The 22,768-nt window shown below is 44.3% G+C and overlaps 1 protein-coding gene across 1 annotated transcript in view; it reads right to left on the bottom strand.

Annotated features, from left to right (window-relative positions):
• LOC125887005 (metabotropic glutamate receptor 8-like) overlaps positions 1–22,768 on the bottom strand; it is a 202,920-nt gene that overhangs the window by 42,715 nt on the left and 137,437 nt on the right. Inside the window, exon 7 of the mRNA XM_049573452.1 lies at positions 21,229–21,429. Coding sequence (XP_049429409.1) covers positions 21,229–21,429 — 201 coding nt within the window. The remainder of the gene's footprint in view (positions 1–21,228; positions 21,430–22,768) is intronic.

Below are 22,768 nucleotides of genomic sequence, written 5' to 3'. Positions count from 1 at the left end.
TGTCTTTTAAAGCAGTAAGCTGTTATTTTCTCTCATCTTTTCCTGGCGCGGCAGGTTTGAGTCATCTTATCACACTTTGCTCGCCAGCGCATCACCAAAACAACCACACTAACATCTTGTTGCCTTATTGACTCAATCCCTGCCAAGATAAATCCCATGCTGGTCGACACGGTTCACACTTTAGCCTCCAGTTTAATAATAATAATAATAATTAAAAACAAACTCCCGAAAGGCAAAAACATTTTCATCTCAACCTGTGACTTCAGTCAGACTCTAATGTTCTAGTTTCCATCGTAATTTTTCATGAGCACTGATGTTAAAACTGCCGCACACTTTGGAAACATGTATAATAATAATAATAATACTCTGAGGTTTGACACCTACATATTATCATATCATAAAGAGGCTTCTCTTCACAGGATAAGATCCTTTATCCCCCATGGTGATTAACAATACCTCATGTAGTTTATTCATGAATCTCCATGTGATAATAACCCCCTTTCATTTTCAGTCTTTGCAGATTTTGACAGCCTGGTCTCACTAAAAAAACACCACGAGTCGACTGTGCAAGCAGCTTATTACAACCCATTCTACCTTTGCAGTAGGGAGGTGCCCTCTAGTGGCTGTAGTAATTATTACAGCAGCAGAGTAGGAAGTGTCATGACGTAACATAAAAAGCTACAAAGTCCATGTAATGTAAAAATATCTAAAAGCCCCTATAGGCTGGGCGGTCACATAGGCGGATGGGTCAAACAAGCACAGGACTTTCACCCAGGAGACTGGTGTTAATGTCCCAAAGTCAGTATTGACTTGTTTGATACATCATAGACTGGCATGCCAGGGAAATGTAACATGCTATGCTAATGATGTATTTGACTTATGTCACGTGACACATGTTTTTTTTTTCTAAACCTAAACATGTCGTTTGGTTGCCTTCACCAAGCCAAGTAGTTCTGAAGTGGAACTGCAATAATTTCATTATGTTTAGGACACATTCAAAACTGCGACCACAAGAACTGTAATATGTGATGTTTTGGGACTGACCGTTAGAACGGTGATGTATGTAATTTTGGGGCCGACCATAAGAATGGCATTTATGTCCGTTTGGTGTGGGCCATTAGAACGGCGATGTCAGGGTGTAAAATTAACACCCGCCAAGCGCCAATGGCGGGTAAAAAATGAGTTTGGCGTGTAAAACAAAAACATACACCCGCCAGTGGCCGATGGAAAATTTTGAATTGCATGTGGGTTTTTATGTGCTTCGACCATTTCTGCCAGCTGTGTCCAGGGACGGTTTTTGCTATGGGCAATGTGGGCGACCGCCCAGGGCGTAATCTATGTGAGGGTGCACGAGCGCCCTCCAAAAAAAACCAAAAAACCCCCCCAAAACTCGCCAGTATTCTAGACTACCGCTCATTTCCAAGTCAAGTTAGTGGAGTGGGCACTGGGGCGCCCTTAATATCACGTTTCAACCAGCAGCAGAAAGGAAAGGCGAATCCTGGCGGTTGTGCGTTGAACGGGGGTCACAGACAGGAATACGGTGGAGGGTCATAGTGCTCTGCGGCGCAAGATAACGGCTTACCGGTGACAGAGAAGTCCGACTCCAGGTCCAGTAATTTCCTCTTTTGTTGGTGTCATGACTGCCCAGTAGTACCTGGACAACCGAGCCGTGGCGGCACACAGGTATGTGGCGTGTCAGAGGAGAAACGAACCGTTCGCATTTCTCTCTTTGTGGCAGGTAACGGCCCACGGTCGGGGGGTGCCGAGGGATGGTTCGCCCAGGGCGTAAAACTAGCCAGGACTGCCTCTGGCTGTGTCAGACTATTTTGACCCTCATGGCTTATTGTACATGTGCCACGAGCGCATGACGTCAGCTACCAGAACTTGTTTCCCGGGCATTCTATGGTAACTTCTGAGCAAGATGTGGTGACACATTTCTGCCGTGAAGCCAGTGCCAGAAAAGAGGAACAACGAAGATGAACATGTTGGACTTGGACAAGAAGAACAGACAGTTAAACAGAGTACAAATGTCGCATGGCATTTTATTGAAAAACAGAAACTAGACGAGGCTGGCCAGCCGCGGTCACGGCTGACCTACAACCCCTACACCAACATGATGAGCTGCAGCCTTTGCCGCAAGCACGCCAAAGAAACACAGAGGACAGGGTTGGATTTTCCTAAAGTTGGATTTTCATACTAAAAACATAAGGTAATTATTTTTCGTCAAATAAGGCACAGATTTTTTATTTGGCTGGTGAAAAATATGTTTGGCCAGTAAATTTTTGGAGGTCATTAGCCAATGGCAGATGAGGTAAAATGTTAATTTTACGCCCTGGGTGATGTATGTAATTTTGGGGCTGACCATTCCAATGTCTCTCTTGGGGCTGACTGTTAGAACGGTAATGACGTCATTTTGGGGCCGACCATTACAACGGTAATACATGTTTTGGGGCCAAACGTTGGTAATATATTTAATTTTGGGGCCGAAGGTTAGAAATGTTGTATTGGGGATGGTCATACAATACCCTTTTTCCATTACCACTTCTGGCTGGGCCGAGTCAAACCATGCCATGCCGATTTGTCTTTCCATCACCAGTTAAGACATGCTGAGCCACGTCGAGCTGTGCCAGAGATGTACACCTCTGGCTTCTCTGGAGCAGGACCAAAAGCAACAAGCCTGTGTGCTGCGAGACTCTCCTCCCCTCTGTCTGCAGGAGACCAGAGAGAAAGGTGTTCTTAAAAGTCTGTGTGTTCAGTTTTCTGTAGCTTCTAACTGAATCTCTGTGGTCTGGAGTTTAGTTTCTCTCCTTCGTCCTGTTTTTACTTTAATATCTGCTTTATTTTACTGTTTCATGTTCGCCACCAGCCGCAAGAGTCTCGTTAAGTTTCTGCTGATGAAAACTCAACATTTTGCTGCTTTACAAAGCTTTTACATAAAATACGGTGGACTTTTATTGTGAAGAATCTATGGGAAATGACTAATGTTTGTCAGCACGTTAACAGAACTTTGTTAGTGGCTCAATAAAAAGTTGTCTACTGATACTGCAGGGACGAGGAGTAAAAGCAGAACCAGCCACAGTGAGATGTTGATGAAGAGCTGCAGACAAACAGCTCACCTCCAACAGGTAAACTTCTTTTACCTGCCCTGCTGTGGATAAACACATGCAACAAAAATAACGGGGACTTAAGCCGTGAATGAACCTTTTGCTTTGAAATATCATCACTCAAGACCAGCCGTCATGAAGCATTCCTTCAAGCAGGTAGCCCTGTTTTAATGGCAACGCAAATCCCTGCCATACTGGGCCAAACCAAACCAAACCAAACCAAACCAAACCAAGCCTAGCCAAGCCAAGCCAAGCCAAGCCAAGCCAAGCCTAGCCAAGCCAAGCCAAGCCAAGCCAAGCCAACATAAGTGTGTCAGTTTGGTCAGTGTCAGTGCAACTCAACCTATTTTGCCACTAAGGTATGGGAGACGATTGCTGATGATTGCTGACATGATTTCACATGAATTTCAGCATGACATTAACAAACTTGCCTGAACCTTAATCAAAGACACCTTTCACACCATTTCTATCAAAGCTCAAATAATCAAAGTGTAAATACATCCAAGCATTCAAGACAGACTGAAACCTGATTGTTCAAACTGCGTCAGGAGGTTGTTTATGATGATATAATTTGTTTCTCCATTCTTCCCAATGACAAAATTAAGGCCTCGAATTTCAAACACTCAGATGTTCAGTTAATCCTCCTAAACTCTGTGTTTTGTTTTCAGACTCAGTCTCTTTCTCTTCCAGCTGCTGTATTCACTGTATTGTGTTGTTATCTTACAGTAGTGCTGTACTCGTCGCCGAGGGGCAAATTTAACACAGAGGACAGCAGAGTCTTGAACTGGAAGCAGATTAGTTTGGAGCCGCTGAAGCCGAAAGGAAGAGAAGCAGATTGAAGCTAAAGAGCAAAACAACAACAAGAAAAAAAAAGAAAGAGATTTATAATGAAGTGAGTGGGCGCCGGTTTGATTCTGTCCTGCCCCGATTTCCTTCTTCAACATGAATAAAAGCATCACAAATCACATCAGCGTGGCGATGAATCACCAAAACTCGCCTCAGGATGTAGAGCCCCCTTCCCCCAGCCATCACCACCACCTCGTCCTCTCCACCCCCCACATCACATCACTTCACTTCACTTCAATTCACTCCAGAGAATCCGTGTTGATACAGAATTAACATCTTTGCTCCACATTATTTCCAAACAACTTAATCGTGATGACTGTCATGACACATGCTGCAGCTTTTGTCGTTAAACACAATAATACCAACCACCAACAGTCGATCTGCTCCGTGGAACCAAAAACAGGTCCAGAATCAAGAGATCTTTACGTGTCTTAAAGAACCGAACAGTTTGATTCGTGTTTAAGCTCACTTGTGACCTGCTCGATCATTTTCACTCACATTGACCCTGAAATTCATTTTGAATTTTACACACTGATGGGAAGGGGAGATTCTTTGCTCTCTAATGATTTCAGTATTGTTTCTGTACTCAAATATTACACATTGACTGTCACAGAGCCAAAAAGGCTGTTTAAGTTTGTCATATGGCCACCTGCTGTCCTGGGGTGAAATATACACAAGAATACGACGTGCAAGGTACCCTGGGTGTGTTGGTTGTTGGCGTTCTGGACACTGTGTCAAGTTCTCTTCTTTTGAGATGCACTTCTGTGTTCACAGGAAATTTTACGTTTACATACAGTCTCTTTCAAAACGATCCCATACACCACCCCTCCCGATCTACTCGGTAGTGATGGGAAGTCCGGCTCTTTTCAAAGACTCGGCTCTTTTGGCTTGGCTTCCTTAAGGTCCTGACACACCAAGCTGGCAGTCGGCCGTCGACCAAAGTCGGGCCGTCAGCGAGCGTCTGTCGGCCTAGTTTTTGCAGTGTGTCCCGCACCGTCGGCACTTTGGCGTCGGCGGCTTTTCGGCTGATTGAGCATGTTGAATCGGCGGCGGAGCTCGTCGGTGAGAGAGATCACTCTGATTGGCTGTTCAGGTTTTATTTCCTCGCCCCTGTAGCGAGTGAATCTGCCTGTAGTGAAACCGGGGCTAACCGGTGCTTCCTCCTCAGGCTCCACTTCACTCAGCTGCCCCACAGACCCACTGCTTCTCTGTTTGGATCCAACCGGAGCACCGAGCCCTGGTTTGTTATTCAGGTTAAAGTGGGAAGAAGCAGCGGGTTTATCGGGCAGCTGAGTGAAGTGGAGCCTGAGGAGGAAACACCGGGACCGTCTGGATGTGATAGTCTGTGGAGGTGCTGCGGTGCTCGGCTGCACAGATAGGAAACCCCTCGGCTGACAGGATGTACCACTCTCTCACTCCGTTCTCTCTCACGCAAGCGCAGAACGTACGTGCTACTTGGCCGTCAGATGTAGTCCGTGTAGTGTGTTTAAATGCAACTGACACAGGGCGACGTGAGGCGACGTGAGGCGACGTAGACGACGCAATAGTTGGTTTACGTCACCGCTAGTTCTTTGATGTCGGTTTGGTGTGTCCGCACCTTTAGATGGGCCGGCTCTTACGGCTCCCAAATTGCTCTTCATTTAGTATCACTCGGAGCCTTCGATTTTAGCCTAATTTAGCAATTATGAAAGGTTTGTGTGTTGGTAAGCAATTTCTCATTCAGTGTTTTCATAAAAACCTCTTTATTATGCATTATTTTCATTACAAAAAAAAAAAAATAATTCCACAGTGCTCTCTCTCTCCTCCAGTGGCCAACCGGGTGGGCGGTTCTTAGATGTCTGTGCAGCTTTGTTGTTGACCCTGTTCTTTTCAGTCTCCAGTATCATTGACGCGCTTGCATTTCAATCCGGCTCCCCCATCTCTCTGTCACACTGTGTGTACCTGGCCTGCACCACTACACTCGCTGTCTTTGGAGCATCTGTCCCCTTCCTTCTTTCACATAATGGTATGATCCTAGAATGTCCTCGCATGTGATTGGCCGCATGGTGTACCCATCAAAATAAAGTCAACAGACAGAGCACATGGTGTATGCAAACAATGCTATCACAAGATAATACGTGACACATGTTACCTGCCTGGTCATCACCTCACTCCGCTAACTTCTCACTACAGTAACATTAACTACTCTGTTTCAACAATGTTCGGCTGAAAAAATGTGCACACAGGCTGAAATTCAACCGAGCTGTTCTGTCAGGTGTGCAGTGACTTTATCCAACGGTGAGTAAGAAAAATAATAATAATATTACATGTCATTTATTAAGATATGAGTACAGGAAAAACGTCCACTAGCCGCTAAGATAATTTATGCAATGTAAACATGCTTAAGCTAATAATGGGTGACTAACAAAAAACAATTGGCCCCTTAATTGCATCAAATCAAAATTGTATCATGGCAGACTTTGTAATATCGGTTAATATCATAAAGTTGTCCAGAGAATTGATATAATATCGTATCCTGATGAAACTGGTGATTTACACCCCGAGTAAATTTGAATACATTAAAGTTTCTTTCATGGTCATGGTCTCAGTAAAGTGAACTGAATGATAACATTTTGAAGAATCTAACCGAGCTAAATATATGAAGCATATTGATAAAAGTTTAAACATTTACATTTGTATGTGCGATGTAAGCAGCTAACTAACGTAAGCTGAAGCAGAGAGTCAACTCATTCGGCTGTAAGAGGTTTTATATCCAAAAAACTTGAAGAGAAAAAAATGAAGTGCTTCAGCAACCAGACCTTGCAACTAATTAAGAGCGACTTATTTGTCAAACTTTGTTGCCACACTCAGCTAGTATGAGGGACTCTGTGTTTAAATGGGATTTAGCTTTTAATTGAGGTTTTAAGGTAATTTATGCACCTTGAGTTTGGGTAGGTTTTCCATGGGTTTGGATCAAGGGATCGAGTCCTATCTATAGCTTGGGTCTCAGGTCAAGTCTTGATTAGTGGGTGCCAAGTGGACATGAAGACCTTTAGTCAGAAGGTCTTGAAAACTGGTTGGATTCGTCATCTGAGAGCAACAAATATCCATAATAGATTGCATGGGAATCAGTCCTGTAGTTGTCGAGATATCTTTCTCTGTAGCGTCAGTCTGATGGACGCACATCGACACTCTTAGAGACAGCTGATAGGTCTGTTAGAGGAACACCAAGAGTTACAGTTTATGACTTCCTCTCTTACTGACACATCTCTGTTTCCACTGAAACTCTCCCCTGAGATTTTAACCATAAATACTCATTCAAGGAGTTGATTGAAGTTCTGACTGGCTGTGAACTTTATTTCCAGACTGTCGATATTTTGCTGCCGCCGGTGATGTCACAGCTGCAGTTTGTCATCAAATCAGAGCAGAAAGAGACCCGATGCTCCATTAATCCACCTGTTTGACCTGAATGGATCCGACAGCAGCAGCAGCTCTTCTTCACCACGCTGACAGGAAGTGTGTGTCGCTGCGAAACACAGCGGAGTGAGCCCTCAGAGTTTTATTGAACCAGGCCTCTTGTATCGATTGTTTCCTGGAGACCTTGGCGGTTGGCGTGGGCGGTCAGAGCTGCAGCCTGGCAGCTCGTCCATTCATCTGTGTGATAATACCTCCACGTACACTCTCTGCTCTTACCTCTGCATGCTCGCTCTCGCTGCAGCTTATTCAGGTTCCTTCAATCCTCATTTGGCTGTTTAGTTGTTCTGTTGATTTCAATCACAGAGTTTTGATCACTCTTGATTTTACACCTGATTACCGCAACGTTATCACCCATCGTGCCTTTGAAATGTGATCACACATGAATTTTTTTTTTCACTCAATCTCGACTAAGCTGAAGAAACACTGACATCTGCTCTTGAGATTGTTGCCATGTCAGAATTTTAGTAATGTTCGATCACTGAAGGAGGCTGCTGATGGTGATTTTGTGTCAGTTAAAGACTGATGGATGAAACTCTTCACAACAGCACGAAGAACTGAAAGCTGTACACACTGAAGGTAACCTGGAGGACGCTTGTGGTTTTAAAACAAACTCACAAAGATGCTCGAAGAAACTACATGGTATTGTGCGCTAAAATGAATATGACAGCCCAGTCTCACTCCAAAGTCGTCAAAATCCTGCGCTTGGGCTGTGACTTGCGGCATCAGACACTAACGAAAAAGGCGTCCTTTTACGTCACCATGACACACGACCGGTTGGGGTTATAGTTTAACGCGCCCAGCGGTGTCGGGGGAAACACGGCGGGTCAAGGACAAAAGTTAAAGTGGCAAAAGTCCAACTGGGGCGGGCAGAGGGGAAGGTGTATGGGTCCAACAAACACTGACTTTCACCTGAAAGAGCAGTGTTCGCATCCCGTAAGGTTCTAAAGCCGAACCCTGTTCTTTCTCCTAAACCTAACCATGTTGTTTGTTGTGTGTATTTTAAAAACAAACAATGCATGTAACAGGCTGAAGTTGACATGGTGTCCCAGAACATCAACAACCAACACACCCAGGGTACCTCGGACGTCGTATGTGGACGTGGAAAGTCCATGACCAAACATCTATATGTGACGAGGTCACAGTGAGGATGTGGTGAACACGCACAACTTCATGTTATGATTTGCATTTATGTATATTAAAAAGTTGTTGAGAGAACATTCATATTAAGCTGGTTCAATTAAAGAAAATCTGTTCTGCCTTCCATCCAAGTCTAGGCTGGCATATTCCTCACCCAAAAACTGAGCTACTTTAAACTGTCTTAGAGTTTTTGTATGCAACATTCAGAGCATGAATATGGCAGCAAACAACTCTTTGCTATGGAAAGATATATTGGAGTAATGGCGTCCTGTGCAGAGACTGAAGTCACGCTCTCTCTGTCTGTGTGTAATCTAGCCTGAGCTTCTCTGTGGTTTGTTGTAGAAAGCCAGTCAGGTGCATGCATATGAGTGCATGTGTTTATCCCACTGGCTCATTGCCATGGCTTTGCACTCATACAGTGGTTACTGCTGATATTGGGACGGCAGCATCATGGAAGTGTAGCATCCACCCTCAGATTATTACCCTGGAAATCCAGAGTTCTCGCGAGAGCACAATTTGAATTTGCTCAGCGAGTCACTCTGGCAATCAGTAATGATGATCATTACCCATGCCCTTGAAGCCGAGCTGCACCAATCACATCGGTGTATCTGATGTAGGCGGGCCAGAGGCGAGCTAAACAGATGACGACAGTGCTGTGATGACGAAGTCCGGAATCAGTCAGTAAACATTGCAAGATGGCTACAGATGAACACCAGTTGTTTGAAACGGCTTTGACCGCTATAATGAACGAGTCAGACTTGGCTTTTTCTCTAAAAGAGGAACAGAAGACGGCGCTCGAGTCTTTCCTTTGCAAGAAGGACGTTTTTGCTGTTTTGCCGACCGGATACGGCAAGAGTCTAATCTACCAGTTAGCTCCGCTGGTAGCTAAGCTCTGGATACGTCACCCCGTGTATTGGTCTGATTGGTCGTAGTGTTATCAATTGCGTGCAGTGATATTTACAAATGCATGCTTGGTGCCGCCCTTCGAGTTGGGCCATTTTCATTACTCATGGCCAGACCCTAAATCTCTCTAGATTTGGGTCTGGATTTCCAGTCTATCAGATAATACCGCCATAATATTAAATGTCATATGAAAAATTCAGATTGTAACATTGGCAGTATTTCTACTTGTTGACATGTTGATGTTATGCTGTTATGGACAGCAACAACAAGCATGGCTGAAAGCCAAATTATTACCGGCTCACGGCGGAAGAGTTAAGTTCCAAAAAGGGACCCAACTTCAGTGGTGTGGAATCAGTGGCACTGTTAGGCCTGGGCGTCCTGAATGTTCTTTGAACAGTCCCAAACTTCTCAGACTCTTTTAGAGCTTTACGGCTCAGAGGGAACTCATTCAGTGACAGCAGTGGAACGCTGTAGACGCATGTCGATTTCACACTGAAAACTGTCCTTTAAATTGACACGGCTGTTTGAGGACATAATCCATCTCTGCAGCTACCTTTTTCATTTAAGCTGCTTTCAACTTAGCCATATGCACCCACCAACATCTACCTCACAACCTTTATATTTAGGCTGCTGTGCAGACAGAAACAAGTATACTGAACAGAGGGGATCCAGACACCAGGATAAATCTGTTATCACTATGTGATCACGTAACCCCCCCCCCCCAGAAAAACATTTAGAACAAAAGCAAAGGAGAAGAGCTCCAATTTTCCAAAAATGTTGAACTGCTCCTTTAATCCTGAGGCACATACAGTGCAGGAACAAACAGCTGAACTCTCTCTGGTTGTTTCCTCTTCCTGCTTTGTTCAGCAGTTTATAAAAAGCTGCATATTTGAAGTGAAGTCACAGCGGGAGATGAGCTCCTCACATATTCATCACTTCACTCACCTACAGTATCTCCTCCCCCTCCTCCCCCCTCTGATCTCACTGTAAAGGGTCTCTGCTCTCTGCTGCAGCTCCACAGGGTCAGTCACGCTGCATCCCTTTTAAAAGCGGCAACAACAAGCTTTTATCGCCTCTTAGTTAGCATCCGCTGTCCAAATGAATCATGGGGGAGTCTCCCTGATGTCCACCCCCCCCTCCCTCCCTCCCCGCTCTGCTGATCGTGTTCAAACAGGACATTACAATAGGACGGCTTTAGCACAGTGAGCACTAACATTAGCACAAGCGTCTCGATTAGCCTCTCGATGCTCCTCTAAAAATAAGCACACGGGCGAAGAGAACACGGGTGAGTTAGCGATTAGCCCCCCGGCCGCCGTCGCCACAGAGCCCTCGCTTCGTCCTGGATTTGCTGCATTTCATACATGGAATTATGGGTAACCCCCGCTGCCCCGTGTTCAGAGAAGTGAAGCATAAAAAAAAACAGAGGAGCAGCTCGAGTTTGATTTATTTCAACGTTTGATGTATGTAAAGGTTCAGCCGAGCATGCTGTTCACAGATTCATGCAGGAAAGCCCCAAAAGCAGCGTAGCATGAGCATGTGTGTGCGTGTGTGTGTGTGTGCGTGTGTGTGTGTGTGTGTGTGGAGGCCTTAATGAGCTCAATCAGGTACAAACCACATATGAGCCACATGCTGCTGAGCCAGGACTCGGTCATGATGCACGTGTGCTGCTGCAAAAGCTGCAACCTGGAGCTCCTCTGAGGAGACGTTCTCTGAGGCTGCAGATTAATTAATCATCATCCTCAGCTCAGCACTGAGTCCGTAAAATGAAAAATTGAAGCTGATCTTTGGTGCCCAGAGTCCAGTTGAGTTCTCTTTAGGTACTGAGGAGTAGTACTCCCTCAGAGAAACTGATAGTATCACGAATGTTTATAGCAGAAATGATGAATGATGACGTGATGTTTCAGCACAAATGTGGAATTTTTACAGATGACAAACAACTCTGTTTTAAATTACAGATGATCCAACATGTGAAACCTTCATCGGTACACAAGAAAGGAAAAATGCAGGTTTTTGTGTTCGTTTTTAAAATTCTCTTTTGTTTGTTAGTATTTTGTTTTTCTGTTTTGAGGTGACAGTGGTAGTTTTCTGAAATCCGATGACCATAACAAGGACAGAAGCAGGTTTATAAGACAGGAACCTCAAATTACCGCCCCCGCCCTTGTACACCTCCACACACCAGTCAAGTTTCTCTGACAGTTTCCATCCATGTCAGTGAAAACATGGATGCTTCACACATTGATGATCTATACAATCAGCACAGTTTCAAGATTAGAGTCACAAATATGGCCAGAAAAGTGTTTTATACAGAACATTATGATGTATGATGGAAAGTGTTCGATTTCCTGGTCCATCTACGTCCCAACCCTCACCTATGGTCATGCACTCTGGGTGACAGAATGAGGTCACAGATACAAGCAGCTGAAAAGAGTTTCCTTTGAAGGGTGTCTGGGCTCAGCCTTAGAGATAGGGGGAGGAGCTCAGACATCCAGAGGGAGCTCGGAGTAGAGCCGCTGCTCCTTCGCATCAAAAGGGGTCAGTTGAGGTGGTTCAGGCATCTGATCAGGATCCTCCTGGGCGCCTCCTGGTAGAGGTGCTCTGGGCACGTCCAACTGGAGGCCCTGAGGCAGAGTCAGAACATGCTTGACCTGGCTTCGGACAAGCGGTTGAAAACTGATGGATGGATGGATTATGATGTCACATATGAACTTATCAGTTCATTGCTGAGTCCAAGTAAACGTTTGTGTCAAATTTGAAGACAGTCCCTCAGGACGTTCTTGAGATATCACACTCACAGGAATGAGACATCCTGAAAACATAACAAGAGTTGTTCTGTGCGCCCCGTTCCTCTGTCTTGTTGCCGCCGTGTCCCGCTGCCACATTTTCTTCGGATGTGAAAAATGCAGAAAATCAAACCTGTTCAGAATTTTTTTATGACGGACAGAAGTTTCGGACTCAGTGAGCAAACATGATTGACCCATGATTGAAAAGTGACTCAGTGTGTGAAGGCTTTTCTTTCTGTTGAGACGTTATGAGGCATCCCAGACACTGCGTCGGTGACACAATGACACTCACGATCCGTGTCGACATGGTAGGTCGGCCACATCGGACTATAATCAGGCTGATATTGTGTTTGTTACTGTATTTGTAATATACACTACAAGTTATGTACTTATTTACAGTTTTGCCGCCCATTTTTCATGCTGTGAAGTTTTACATTTTTGATGCATTTCTTCGACAGTTCCAAGAAACCACTGACTTCCATTCATTTCTGTGAGCGTTTCCAAGCAACAGTGATGCAATTTTGAACAAAGAATCTGCATTAGTTCTGTCAAAGTGATGGATTACAGAAGCCAGGAAAGTTTTGTGTCTGAAACTGGTGTGATTTTGTGAAGTTCAGACTTGTCCTCAAATCAGAAAATCAGACTGGTCCTCACAAAGATATAAGAACAAACACATAATATCCTAAAACTCCTTTATTGTCCTGAATTCCTCTTTAATAAGATCCCCCCCCGTGGGCTTTAATCTGAAAGATGACTGACTAATCTTCCTGTCTGTGACACGTTTCCCGTTCCTGCGCCTCTGTTCGCTTTAATTCGCTGAACGGACTAACTGTTAAATGTTTAAAAACCAGGACATGCAGCCCCTCAAACCCGACTTTAACTGTGCACAGATTTACTGTTTCAGCCCTGCGGGCGAAACTCACCGCTGATTCAATGTTTAATGTCTCTCCTCCTCCTGCAGAAATAACATCCAGCAGCTCCTCACATCCATCAGGCCCGGCACAGAGAGATGAATCCCTGAGAGCTCAACACATCAGCCCCAGAATCTGCTCAATCTCCTCCTCCCTCTGTTTTATTTGTGTCCTGTTTCTCTCTGTGCTGAGCAGGTAGATAGAAAAATTATTCAAATTGAATCCTCCGGCCGCAGGTAGGAGGCTGGGAGGGAGGGAGGGAGGGAGGAGGAAGATGGGAGGAGGAGGAGACGTATGGGGATATAAGGGAAGATCTCCTGTCTGAAGTATTGTAATTTACAGGAGGATCGCAGTGGACTGAAGCAACTGGAGAGGATTCTATCTGACATCAGAAGTATCACCAAAGCTGACAGTGTGGAGACGTGTTCAGACACAGGGACAATCTGCAAATGTATTGATTTGTCCAGCCAACAGTCAGAAACCCCCAAAATTTCAATTTACAATTATATAAAACGGGAATTATCGCCTTGCGGTTGTATGACTCCGCAAACCAGTCAAGTTGCAGTTAAAATTCCCATCCATGTCTGTCTAGACTCACATGTAGCCATGACAGTTAACAATGCTTCAAATATGGATGTTGCTGCAAAGAAGCTACCAATTCTTAAACATGGGTGTTTCATTTCCATTTTCATCGATCGCTACGAGGCGAAAAATTGGGCACCTCAGATCAACTCACCAATCTGGCTCTGTGTGTCTAAACACTCGCAGCTTGCCGGCAAAACTTCAGTTCCTGGTAAAACCTCCTGATTGTCTGGATCTTAAGTTTTCACAGAAAAAAGGTGAGCACACATTAGCAGGTGCTCGTTAAACGGGCTGTCTGCGATGTGCCAAACAGTGTTGGAGAAACACTGATTTGTAATGTGAAACTGTTTTATTTAGTGTTTTCACATATTTAAATCATCCGGTCCATTTATTTTGGAGAAAATGAGACAAAATACAGATCACCTAATAAATTAAAGCTCAATCCCAATACACCCCGTACTCCTTCATTTCATCTAGTATCTTGTCAGATCGAGGGCCTGGGTGAAGTGTTTGAGCTACATGGCCCTCCAAACAGATGTTTTTCAGAGGCACACTTCAAACCATGTGTTATAAGAAATCATTAGCAAGATGGCTGCACAAGTGGCTAAAGAAAACCAAATGTATTTTCTTTATTAATAATGATTTGAAATTACAGTAACCATCACATTATATTAGTTAAATGTCACTTCAATGTATTGAGTGCTTTTCTTTGTCACAAACATAACAAAAGAAGTTGCCGATGGTGTGATGATGTCTCAGTAGCTAATTAGCTAGCTAGCTAACGTTACATTGTTACTGCTGATACATATTCATATGTTGCATTTTCCCAGTTGGATGGCACATGGTGCTTGAAATTTAATGTAAGTCCAGCAGTGAAGTTTCTGCACTTGTACAACCCGGTCTCACTCAAAGTTGTTGACAACCATCAATTGAGCAGTGACTTCTGGCATCAGACACCAACGAAAAAAGCCATTCTTTCACATCCGCATGATAAACGGTTGGTCATTGTTATTGTACTGGTGCCCAGCGGCATCAGGGGGAAACATAGCGGAACAGCAATGAAAATTAAGTGAACGGAAGAGTTTATTTTGAAAGAGACTGTATCAAACTGTACATTTCCTGTGAAAACAGTAGTGTATTTTGAAAACAGACAATGCATGTAACAGGCTGAAGTTGACACAGTGTCCCAGAACGTCAACAACCAACACACCCAGGGTACCTTGGACGTCAAATGTGGACGTGGAAAGTCCATGACCAGATGTGGACATGTGACGAGGTTGGTGTGGGAACTTATTGTCTAGTATCACTGCACACTGGCAGGGTAGCAGCACAGGTTGCTAATGATAGCCTACAGAGCACTGCTTGTGACCTGGTAATAAAGTGGTGTTCTTTTTTATTTGATGACTCGTCTGAGCTGACTGAAAGCATGAATTTTAAGTTGTGAATGACTCATAAGCGTAAAAGACTGCCTGTAGCCCACACAAAAGAAATCACCACTGCAAAAGACAGCATTTTGGTAATATCCAGAAACACTTGTCATGTCTGTTTACATAAACACTGGCATACTGATGACGCATTTCAGAGGGATGTCCCATTTCATAGGGGAAGATTTCTACCACTGCCCTTTGTAACTCTGTTTGGAGGGGCAAAGAGGCCCTCGGAGATGAGGGGTAGGAGGAGAAATAAGAAATGTGATCGGGCCTCTCTGTTCTGCTTTGAAAATGTATATCATACTAAATTTAAAAGGCAAGAGAAATATCAACAATAATTATCAGTCTTTTTCTGAAATTAAACAAAATGAGTTTAATATTTCGTGAACTCCTCTTAACCCTGTTTTCCTATCTGAACTCACACAGCTGGAATCATCGTCACAGGAAAACAGTTTTCCAAAAAAACCAAAACAAATTAAAAGAAAGTGGAGAACAATTTAAAATGATTGTTCTGGTTAAAATCCCAGCAGACTGTTAAATGAGACTTCATCATGCTCCCTTTGACTGGGGATTATTTCCCTTTATTTAAAAAAATGTATATTTCTCTTCGTGTCTCTTGTCGTCATTGGTTATGAATTATTCACTGACTTTATTTTCACTGGGAGATTTGTCAGGGTGTTGTAGGTTATATGATGTGATTGTGTTGTGTAATTAAATGGTCCCTGGGTGCATGAAAGAACACGCTCACCTTGAGAAAGAAAAGAAAAAGTCACATTCAGCTTCGGCCTTCAGCAGGAGTGAAGAAACTGTAGACCTGTCTGGAACGTGTGTGTTTAAATAAGTGAAATTCTCCTCAACGAGTCGTGAAAAGAAATGACAGCCTTGGTGATAAATACCATCGTTCGGGAGCCAGAGAAGGAGAATGAGCTTTATCAAAGGTTTTGTGAAACCTACCAACGACCTTGAATCCACCAGAGAAAGAAGGTTCAGCTCACATGTTTGAACAGAGACACGACACACGCAGCAGATGAAGAGAAAATTCAGAAATTATGCTTTTTATGTAAGCTCGTAAGAAATCGGACACACGAGGGTGTAACACTGGGGACACGAGGGTACAACTAAACACTGTTAATGGACCTATGTGTTTGAGCAACAACATAAAGGTCTCTATCCATGCTGTTTGGTCTTCTAACTTCCTGTCAACACCACGAGTGGCATCATGTCTCACTGAGCTGGTTCACATCCACGGCTCGCTAAACCCTAATCACCAGAAGAAAATGATGGTACTGTATGTTTTTGCAAACCACAGATTTTCCACATTTGTACATTTCATAAGCATCATAGATGCCTGCCAAGCTGCAGACCAACAAGCAGCACCGGTTGCTTGCTGGTCTCAAACAGAGACTTTGGAAAAACATCCAGCTATAACGATGCCTGAAACCAACGTCAAAGCGCACACGAAGGGCTCAAAGAAAGAGGTCTCTAAGAGTGTCAGTGAGACCAGCAAGAAAAAGAGGAGGACCAAGAAGAAGAGCTACGCCATCTACATCTACAAGGTGCTGAAGCAGCTCCACCCTGACGCCAGCATCTCTGCCAAGGCCATGGGCATCATGAACTCCACCATCACTTCCAGGAAAATCCAGACCGCTGACGCCGACACAGTGTCTGGGAAATGCAGATCGGCCGACAATAAGTACACCAGCTGGGGTCTGTCCATTGGTCTGACAGCCCATTGTTCCGACCATATTAAACTCATTGTTCCGAAGTCCCGTTGTTCCGAAATCATCATGATGCCCTGTGGTTAGGGTCTGGTTAGGTTTAGGCACAAAAACCACTTGGTTAGGGTCAGGAAAAGATCATGGTGTGGGTTAAAATGAAAAAGAAAGTGACAAACACATAAGCCGTGAGCCTGCTTCGCCTCAAGCCTTTCCCAGCTGACCCAGAGCCGGTCGCGGCGCACCATCAAGGTAGAAATACGCCTGCCGGGAGCCATTCAGCACCACAGAGAGCTCCCCACTCAACCCCGACCCCAGAGTTAATAACAGGAGGTTATGGTGTTTCACTCTCTCCTCTCTATGACACTTGTATCTCGACCAGTAGCCTACTTTTGTTGTGTTTGCTGATCCTCTATGGTACACAAATACAGTATAACCTAGTATAATCACATATCAGAACAATAGGTCATCGGACTAATGGGATGTTGGAACAAACAGTACTGCTGTCTTTTATACTGGTTGTTTTTACCTGTTGTTTTTATAGCGACTCACTTCTGTGTTTCCAGCAGCTTTTCAGCCAACAAACACGGGGTTTTTTTTAGTGATTTCTGGCTGAAATAGTGCCATGAAAAGAGGCTATTTCTTACTGCATCACTGCTGTGTTTCCTGTCGAGATAGTGCCATAAAAAGTTGCTGTTTTTAACCAAGGCATCTCTGTGTTTCCAGATGGGACTGGCCACCAAAAGCAGGTAATTTAAGCCAAAAAAAGATCGTCTCCTAACCATTACCAAGCAATTTTTGTGCCTAAACAACGTTTACTACACTTCCAAAGGAGGTGGGGGGAAGTGGCAGAGAGACATCCACACCCACTTAGGAAAGAAAGTGTATACCATTTTGTTCCATTGGCACAGCTTATAGTTGAGTATCTTCTGTTAGTATCTTTGTCTTTCCACATTACTCATATTACTTTGATAGAAAAGCTGGCATCGCTGGGGAGAGGGACGTCTGGGGTGCTCAGCAAAGTAAGTACAAGTACTTTTTCTGTGACTGTGAGATAGTTATGTGCAGTGTTGTGCACATTCACACTTGACAAGCGCCAGCTCAAAATCACTCCACACAGAATAAAATGAAGTAGTTCACGTTTATTTCTTCCTTTTTTTAAAAAAATAAAACAAAAATCTTGCGATCATTAATTTGCAGATTACTCAGAGTGGTCGGGCGCCTCAACTCAATTTGTCATTTCAAATCGGTTGCTGATGTGGCTGATGTTCAAACTTGTTTTCTCACTGGGCACAATTTGCATTTAAATGTGAGATTTTTTTCTGTTGCAATCTGTTTTGGTCTATTCAGAAACTTCCTTCAAGTAGTCAACTCAACAGTACAGTAGCTGCATCAGTCTGAAGTGCTGTAATAGCATTAGCCAACAGGAGGAAAACACACATACAACACTGTTGTTGGGTTGCGTCGGCATGCCAGGTGCCATAAATCCTTGGGTTCTGTTAAACGAGCACCATTAATTGTCGTGAAAGTAGCGTCACTCATGTTCAAGTTGCAGCGTGATGCGTTCAGTTTCACTGTTCACCAAAAATATGAGCATGTACAATGAATTTGCTCTTTTTGTGTGCTCATGGTGACTGATCAGAATGTGCCAGCTGTTAATTTGGTGAACACAGTGTTATTATAACTGACAGGAGTAACAGACAAAACCACCCAAACAAGACATCATAATAAATTAAAAATCACCAGCAGCCCGTCCACAGTTCCTCCCTCACACAAACAGAAACCTCCACAGAAAGACATGTACTTCTTTCGCTCTCTGTGACATGTGACAGTGGATCTGTGAAATTAACGTCTCAGCACATACGAGGAGGAGTGTGAGGTTTAATAGTCAGCGTGATGTTTTGTGATTATTAAAGTTATGTGAAAGCAGACGGATCATCAGACTGCAGCAGCTCCCACTGAGCTCCGAATAATGAATCTGGGGGAAAGAAAACAGAAGGAAATAAAAACCCTGCGACCATATTTGGTGTTTAATAACGAGCAAGAGGATTCCCTGATGACGGAGTCAGCACTCACACTTCCTGCTGACAAAGGCCTTCGCCCGCCGGGAGGTCGACGGAACCTGGACTGCCGTAGGAGAGGATGATGAGGAGGAAGATGGAATGAAGAGAAGAAATAAACGAAGGGTTAATGAGGGAGCGATGATGAGATGGAGGGAAAGCAACAGCTGGAGAACAAAAACAAAGACGCTGAAGAGTTTCGGGAGGCCTAATCACGTTTTGTATCATCTTCTTTTTCTTTTTGAATCATCCTTCATGTCTTCTCTCACATCTTCCTCTGACATGCTTGACTTTTTCCTGCATTTTCCGCCTTGTGCTTCACCGTCACTGTTCATATCGCACCTCAGAAACTTCATGACTCCAGTCAGTCGCCTCCTCAATTAAAATGTCAGTGATGTTGGAATTTGTATTCAGCTCACATGACCAGATGTGCATAAAGATGTGGAGAAAATCAAGCACAAATATCTATCAGAAAAGCATCCGGTTAATCAAGTACTGGACCGCTATCTGCTCCTTTGTGTGAGGAGGAACAGGAGGAGCACTGCCAGAGCCCTACAACATGACCTCCAGCAGGCTACTGGTGTGCATGTTTCTGACCACACTGTCAGAAACAGACTCCATGAGGGTGGCATGAGGGCCCCACGTCCTCTAGTGGGACCTGTGCTCACAGCCCAGCACCGTGCAGCTCCATCATTCACCAGAGAACACCAGAACTGGCAGGTCCACCACTGGCGCCCCGTTCTCTTCACAGATGAGAGCAGGTTCACACTGAGGAGCACATGTGACAGGTGTGAAAGAGTCTGGAGACGCCGTGGTGAACGTTCTGCTGCCTGTGACATCATCCAGCATGACCGGTTTGGTGGTGGGTCAGTGATGGTCTGGGGAGGCAGATCCTTGGAGGGTCACACAGGGCCCTGGGTTCCTCCTGGTGCAGAGGGCCCTGGGTTCCTCCTGGTGCAGAGGGCCCTGGGTTCTTCCTGGTGCAGAGGGCCCTGGGTTCCTCCTGGTGCAGGACCCGGCCTCATGTTTCCGGAGTGTGTAGGCAGTTCCTGGATGATGAAGGCATTGATGCAATTGACTGGCCCTCTTGTTCCTCTGACCTAAATCCAATTGAGCACCTATGGGACGTTATGTATCGGTGCATTCGATGCCGCCAGGTACCACCACAGACTGACCAGGAGCTCACTGATGCCCTGATCTAGGTCTGGGAGGAGATCCCCCAGGACACCATCCACCGACTCGTCAGGAGGTCATACAGGCAGGAGGGGGCCGTACACACTCACACGCCCTCAGTGGGTTGATGATTTTGGTTTCCACTGACCGCTGTTAACGTCATTTTGTTCTCAGCAAATTATACAATGCACATCAGTAAAGATTTTTCGATTTCATTCATCTATCAAGATCTGATGTGTGATTTAAGCATTCCCTTTTTTTTGAGCAGTGTATAACGGTTGAACAGTCACAGGGGACAGTGTTCTACTTGTAATACTAAGTACATTTTCTTTCTAATACTTTCTACTTTTACTTAAGTAACATTTTTCAACACAGGACTTTTACTTGTAACAGAGTGTGTGAAGTAAAGGATCTGAATACTTCCTGCACCAATACAGAAGAGTGTGGAGACACTTTTCTTTCAGAGAACTTGTTTGTACTTTAACAGAAAACGACACAGAGGTGTTGACTGTGGAGGCGGTGATTAATCAAACTCACAGCCAACCAACTGGTTTCATCACAAGTCATACAGATTTGCTATTAGAGCTGTATCGACATGTAAATGTTTTACTTGGACCCTGATTCTGATTAGTTTAGGTGACCCATCAGATGTTTATGTGGTGGGGGCTTTAAACAGCTTCTTTATGTTTTTTAACCTTTATCTTTTCAGGGGAGACTTTCCTGACAGCAGAGTTTTGTTTTTCAGAAGGTGTTGATCACACTTGAAACTGTCCGGTACAAACGCAGTCTGATCTGTTGGCCGCTGAGCAGATCTACATGCAGTTCAGTGGTTCTTTTTTTTTTTCATCTCTGTAGAGGCTTTATACTGGCCTGACTGGATGATTTCTGGGGTTTAAAACGCAGATAATGACATAAACAGGAACCGTTTCTTTCCTGTAACACTCTAAAGCAGCACCTTTGGTATTAAAGTTTTATCCCAAACATGAAATTTTGGGGATAAGCAGTCCATCACGTTCATTTTTAACTCTTTAACTACGAGCTCTGGTCAAACAGTTGCACTAAAATGAATGTTAATGAGTTGGAAAACACTTCACATGTGAGGGTGGATGATGTTGCTGAAGCAGCTCTTACCGTTGAAGCTAACAGCACGGATGTGGGCCAGCAGCTCCTTGCCGTCGATGTTGGCCATGCGCGGGCAGAGGCCGGTGTATCCGGCGCAGAGCTCGCGGTGCATGTGGTGCAGAGCGTGGGCCATGGCGTACACGGCGTCCATCACAAACTGAACCTTCCCCTCCTGCTCGTAGGTGGAGTCACGGCCAACTTTCTCCAATCCTGTAACAGAGACAGAGAGGCGATTGATCGGTGAGAGTCGAGAATGAAATTTTAAAGTCACCTTTAAAGCCTGAACATGAATAAGAAGCTCTTAAAGGGATCCAGATGGTTTTGGTGTGAGTTGCAGAGTGTTTGAGGTATCAGGCGCTCTCCACTATAATGGAACTGGATTGCACTCTGCTTGTGGTGCTCAAAGCGCCAAAAAAATACCCACCAACTGTATCATCGCACAGAAGGAAGCGTGCATCTACTCATGGACAAGAGGCTCATGCTCATGACAGCACCAGATGTTCACAACATGATGCTGATGATGCTCACAACAAGGTCTGTGATTATCATGAGTAACTGGGTCATGATTTCTGGAAAGAGACATCACTGTTGAGTTTTTCAAATGTTTTATTTTGGCGGTTTGAGCACCACAAGCTGAGTGCCATCTAGTTTCATTATACTGGAGAGGAGGCAGACATCTCTACGGCTGATGTCTTCAAGATTTGACACCTCACACCAAAACAATCCAGACTGATAAGTAGCTCTACAGGTAAGAGGAAAATGATGTCTCTTTAAAGTTCTCAGAATAAAAAATAAATTTGAATATCTAAGTCAATGTTTACTGGGCACCTCCACTTGCTGATGAAGATCTTCAGGGGAGACAAACTTTCCATTATTTTTTTCCTTTGTGTGTGTGTCCTCTCTAAATTCAGTTTGTGTGTGAACGCAACACGAAACTCATACGTTCTTTTTTCCTCAGCAGCAGTTTGTGGAGTTTTGAGTCGTGGGCTGTATAATTGACCAGTCGCTGTGATCAGAGCTGATCATATCAATCTGACAATCTGAACAGTACTTGTTGAGATTAAAGTGATCGACAGACTGATTAATCATCATCTCTGGGCTCGTCCTCAAATACGACAGAAAACATCAGACACTGAGATTGTAAAGCAGAAAGAACAACGAGGCCTGTCAACAAACTTTACCAATTTCTGTCTGAGATCTTTCCGCCTCTTTGTGTTTCCTTTTCTTTTTAAAACCAAAGGTTTCAGAGTTTGTCCTTGCCGCCGGGCAGAGAGCAACTCACAAAGGATTATGGGAATGTGAAATGAGACACGTTTCCTATAAACTGTTAACATAAAAAAAATACATTTGGCTCCATCTCATTAGCCGTGATTAAATAACAGAGTGGAGAAGACAACGTCATCTTTTATTTGAAAATTCTGTAAAGTCCTTCTAAAAATTTTCTCTGAGTAATTAGCGTTATTAGGGCCGCGGCGCTCTGCGATCATGCCGCCGGCTGGAGAGCACTGAGGGAAGCGAAGGAGAGGAGAAGGAAACTAACTGCTGGACT

Source organism: Epinephelus fuscoguttatus, linkage group LG4 (assembly GCF_011397635.1).
Source record: "Epinephelus fuscoguttatus linkage group LG4, E.fuscoguttatus.final_Chr_v1".
In the NCBI taxonomy this organism is placed as follows: Eukaryota; Metazoa; Chordata; class Actinopteri; order Perciformes; family Serranidae; genus Epinephelus; species Epinephelus fuscoguttatus.
The sequence above is the reverse complement of the archived record's forward strand: the minus strand, read 5'-3'. Positions and strand labels throughout refer to the sequence as shown.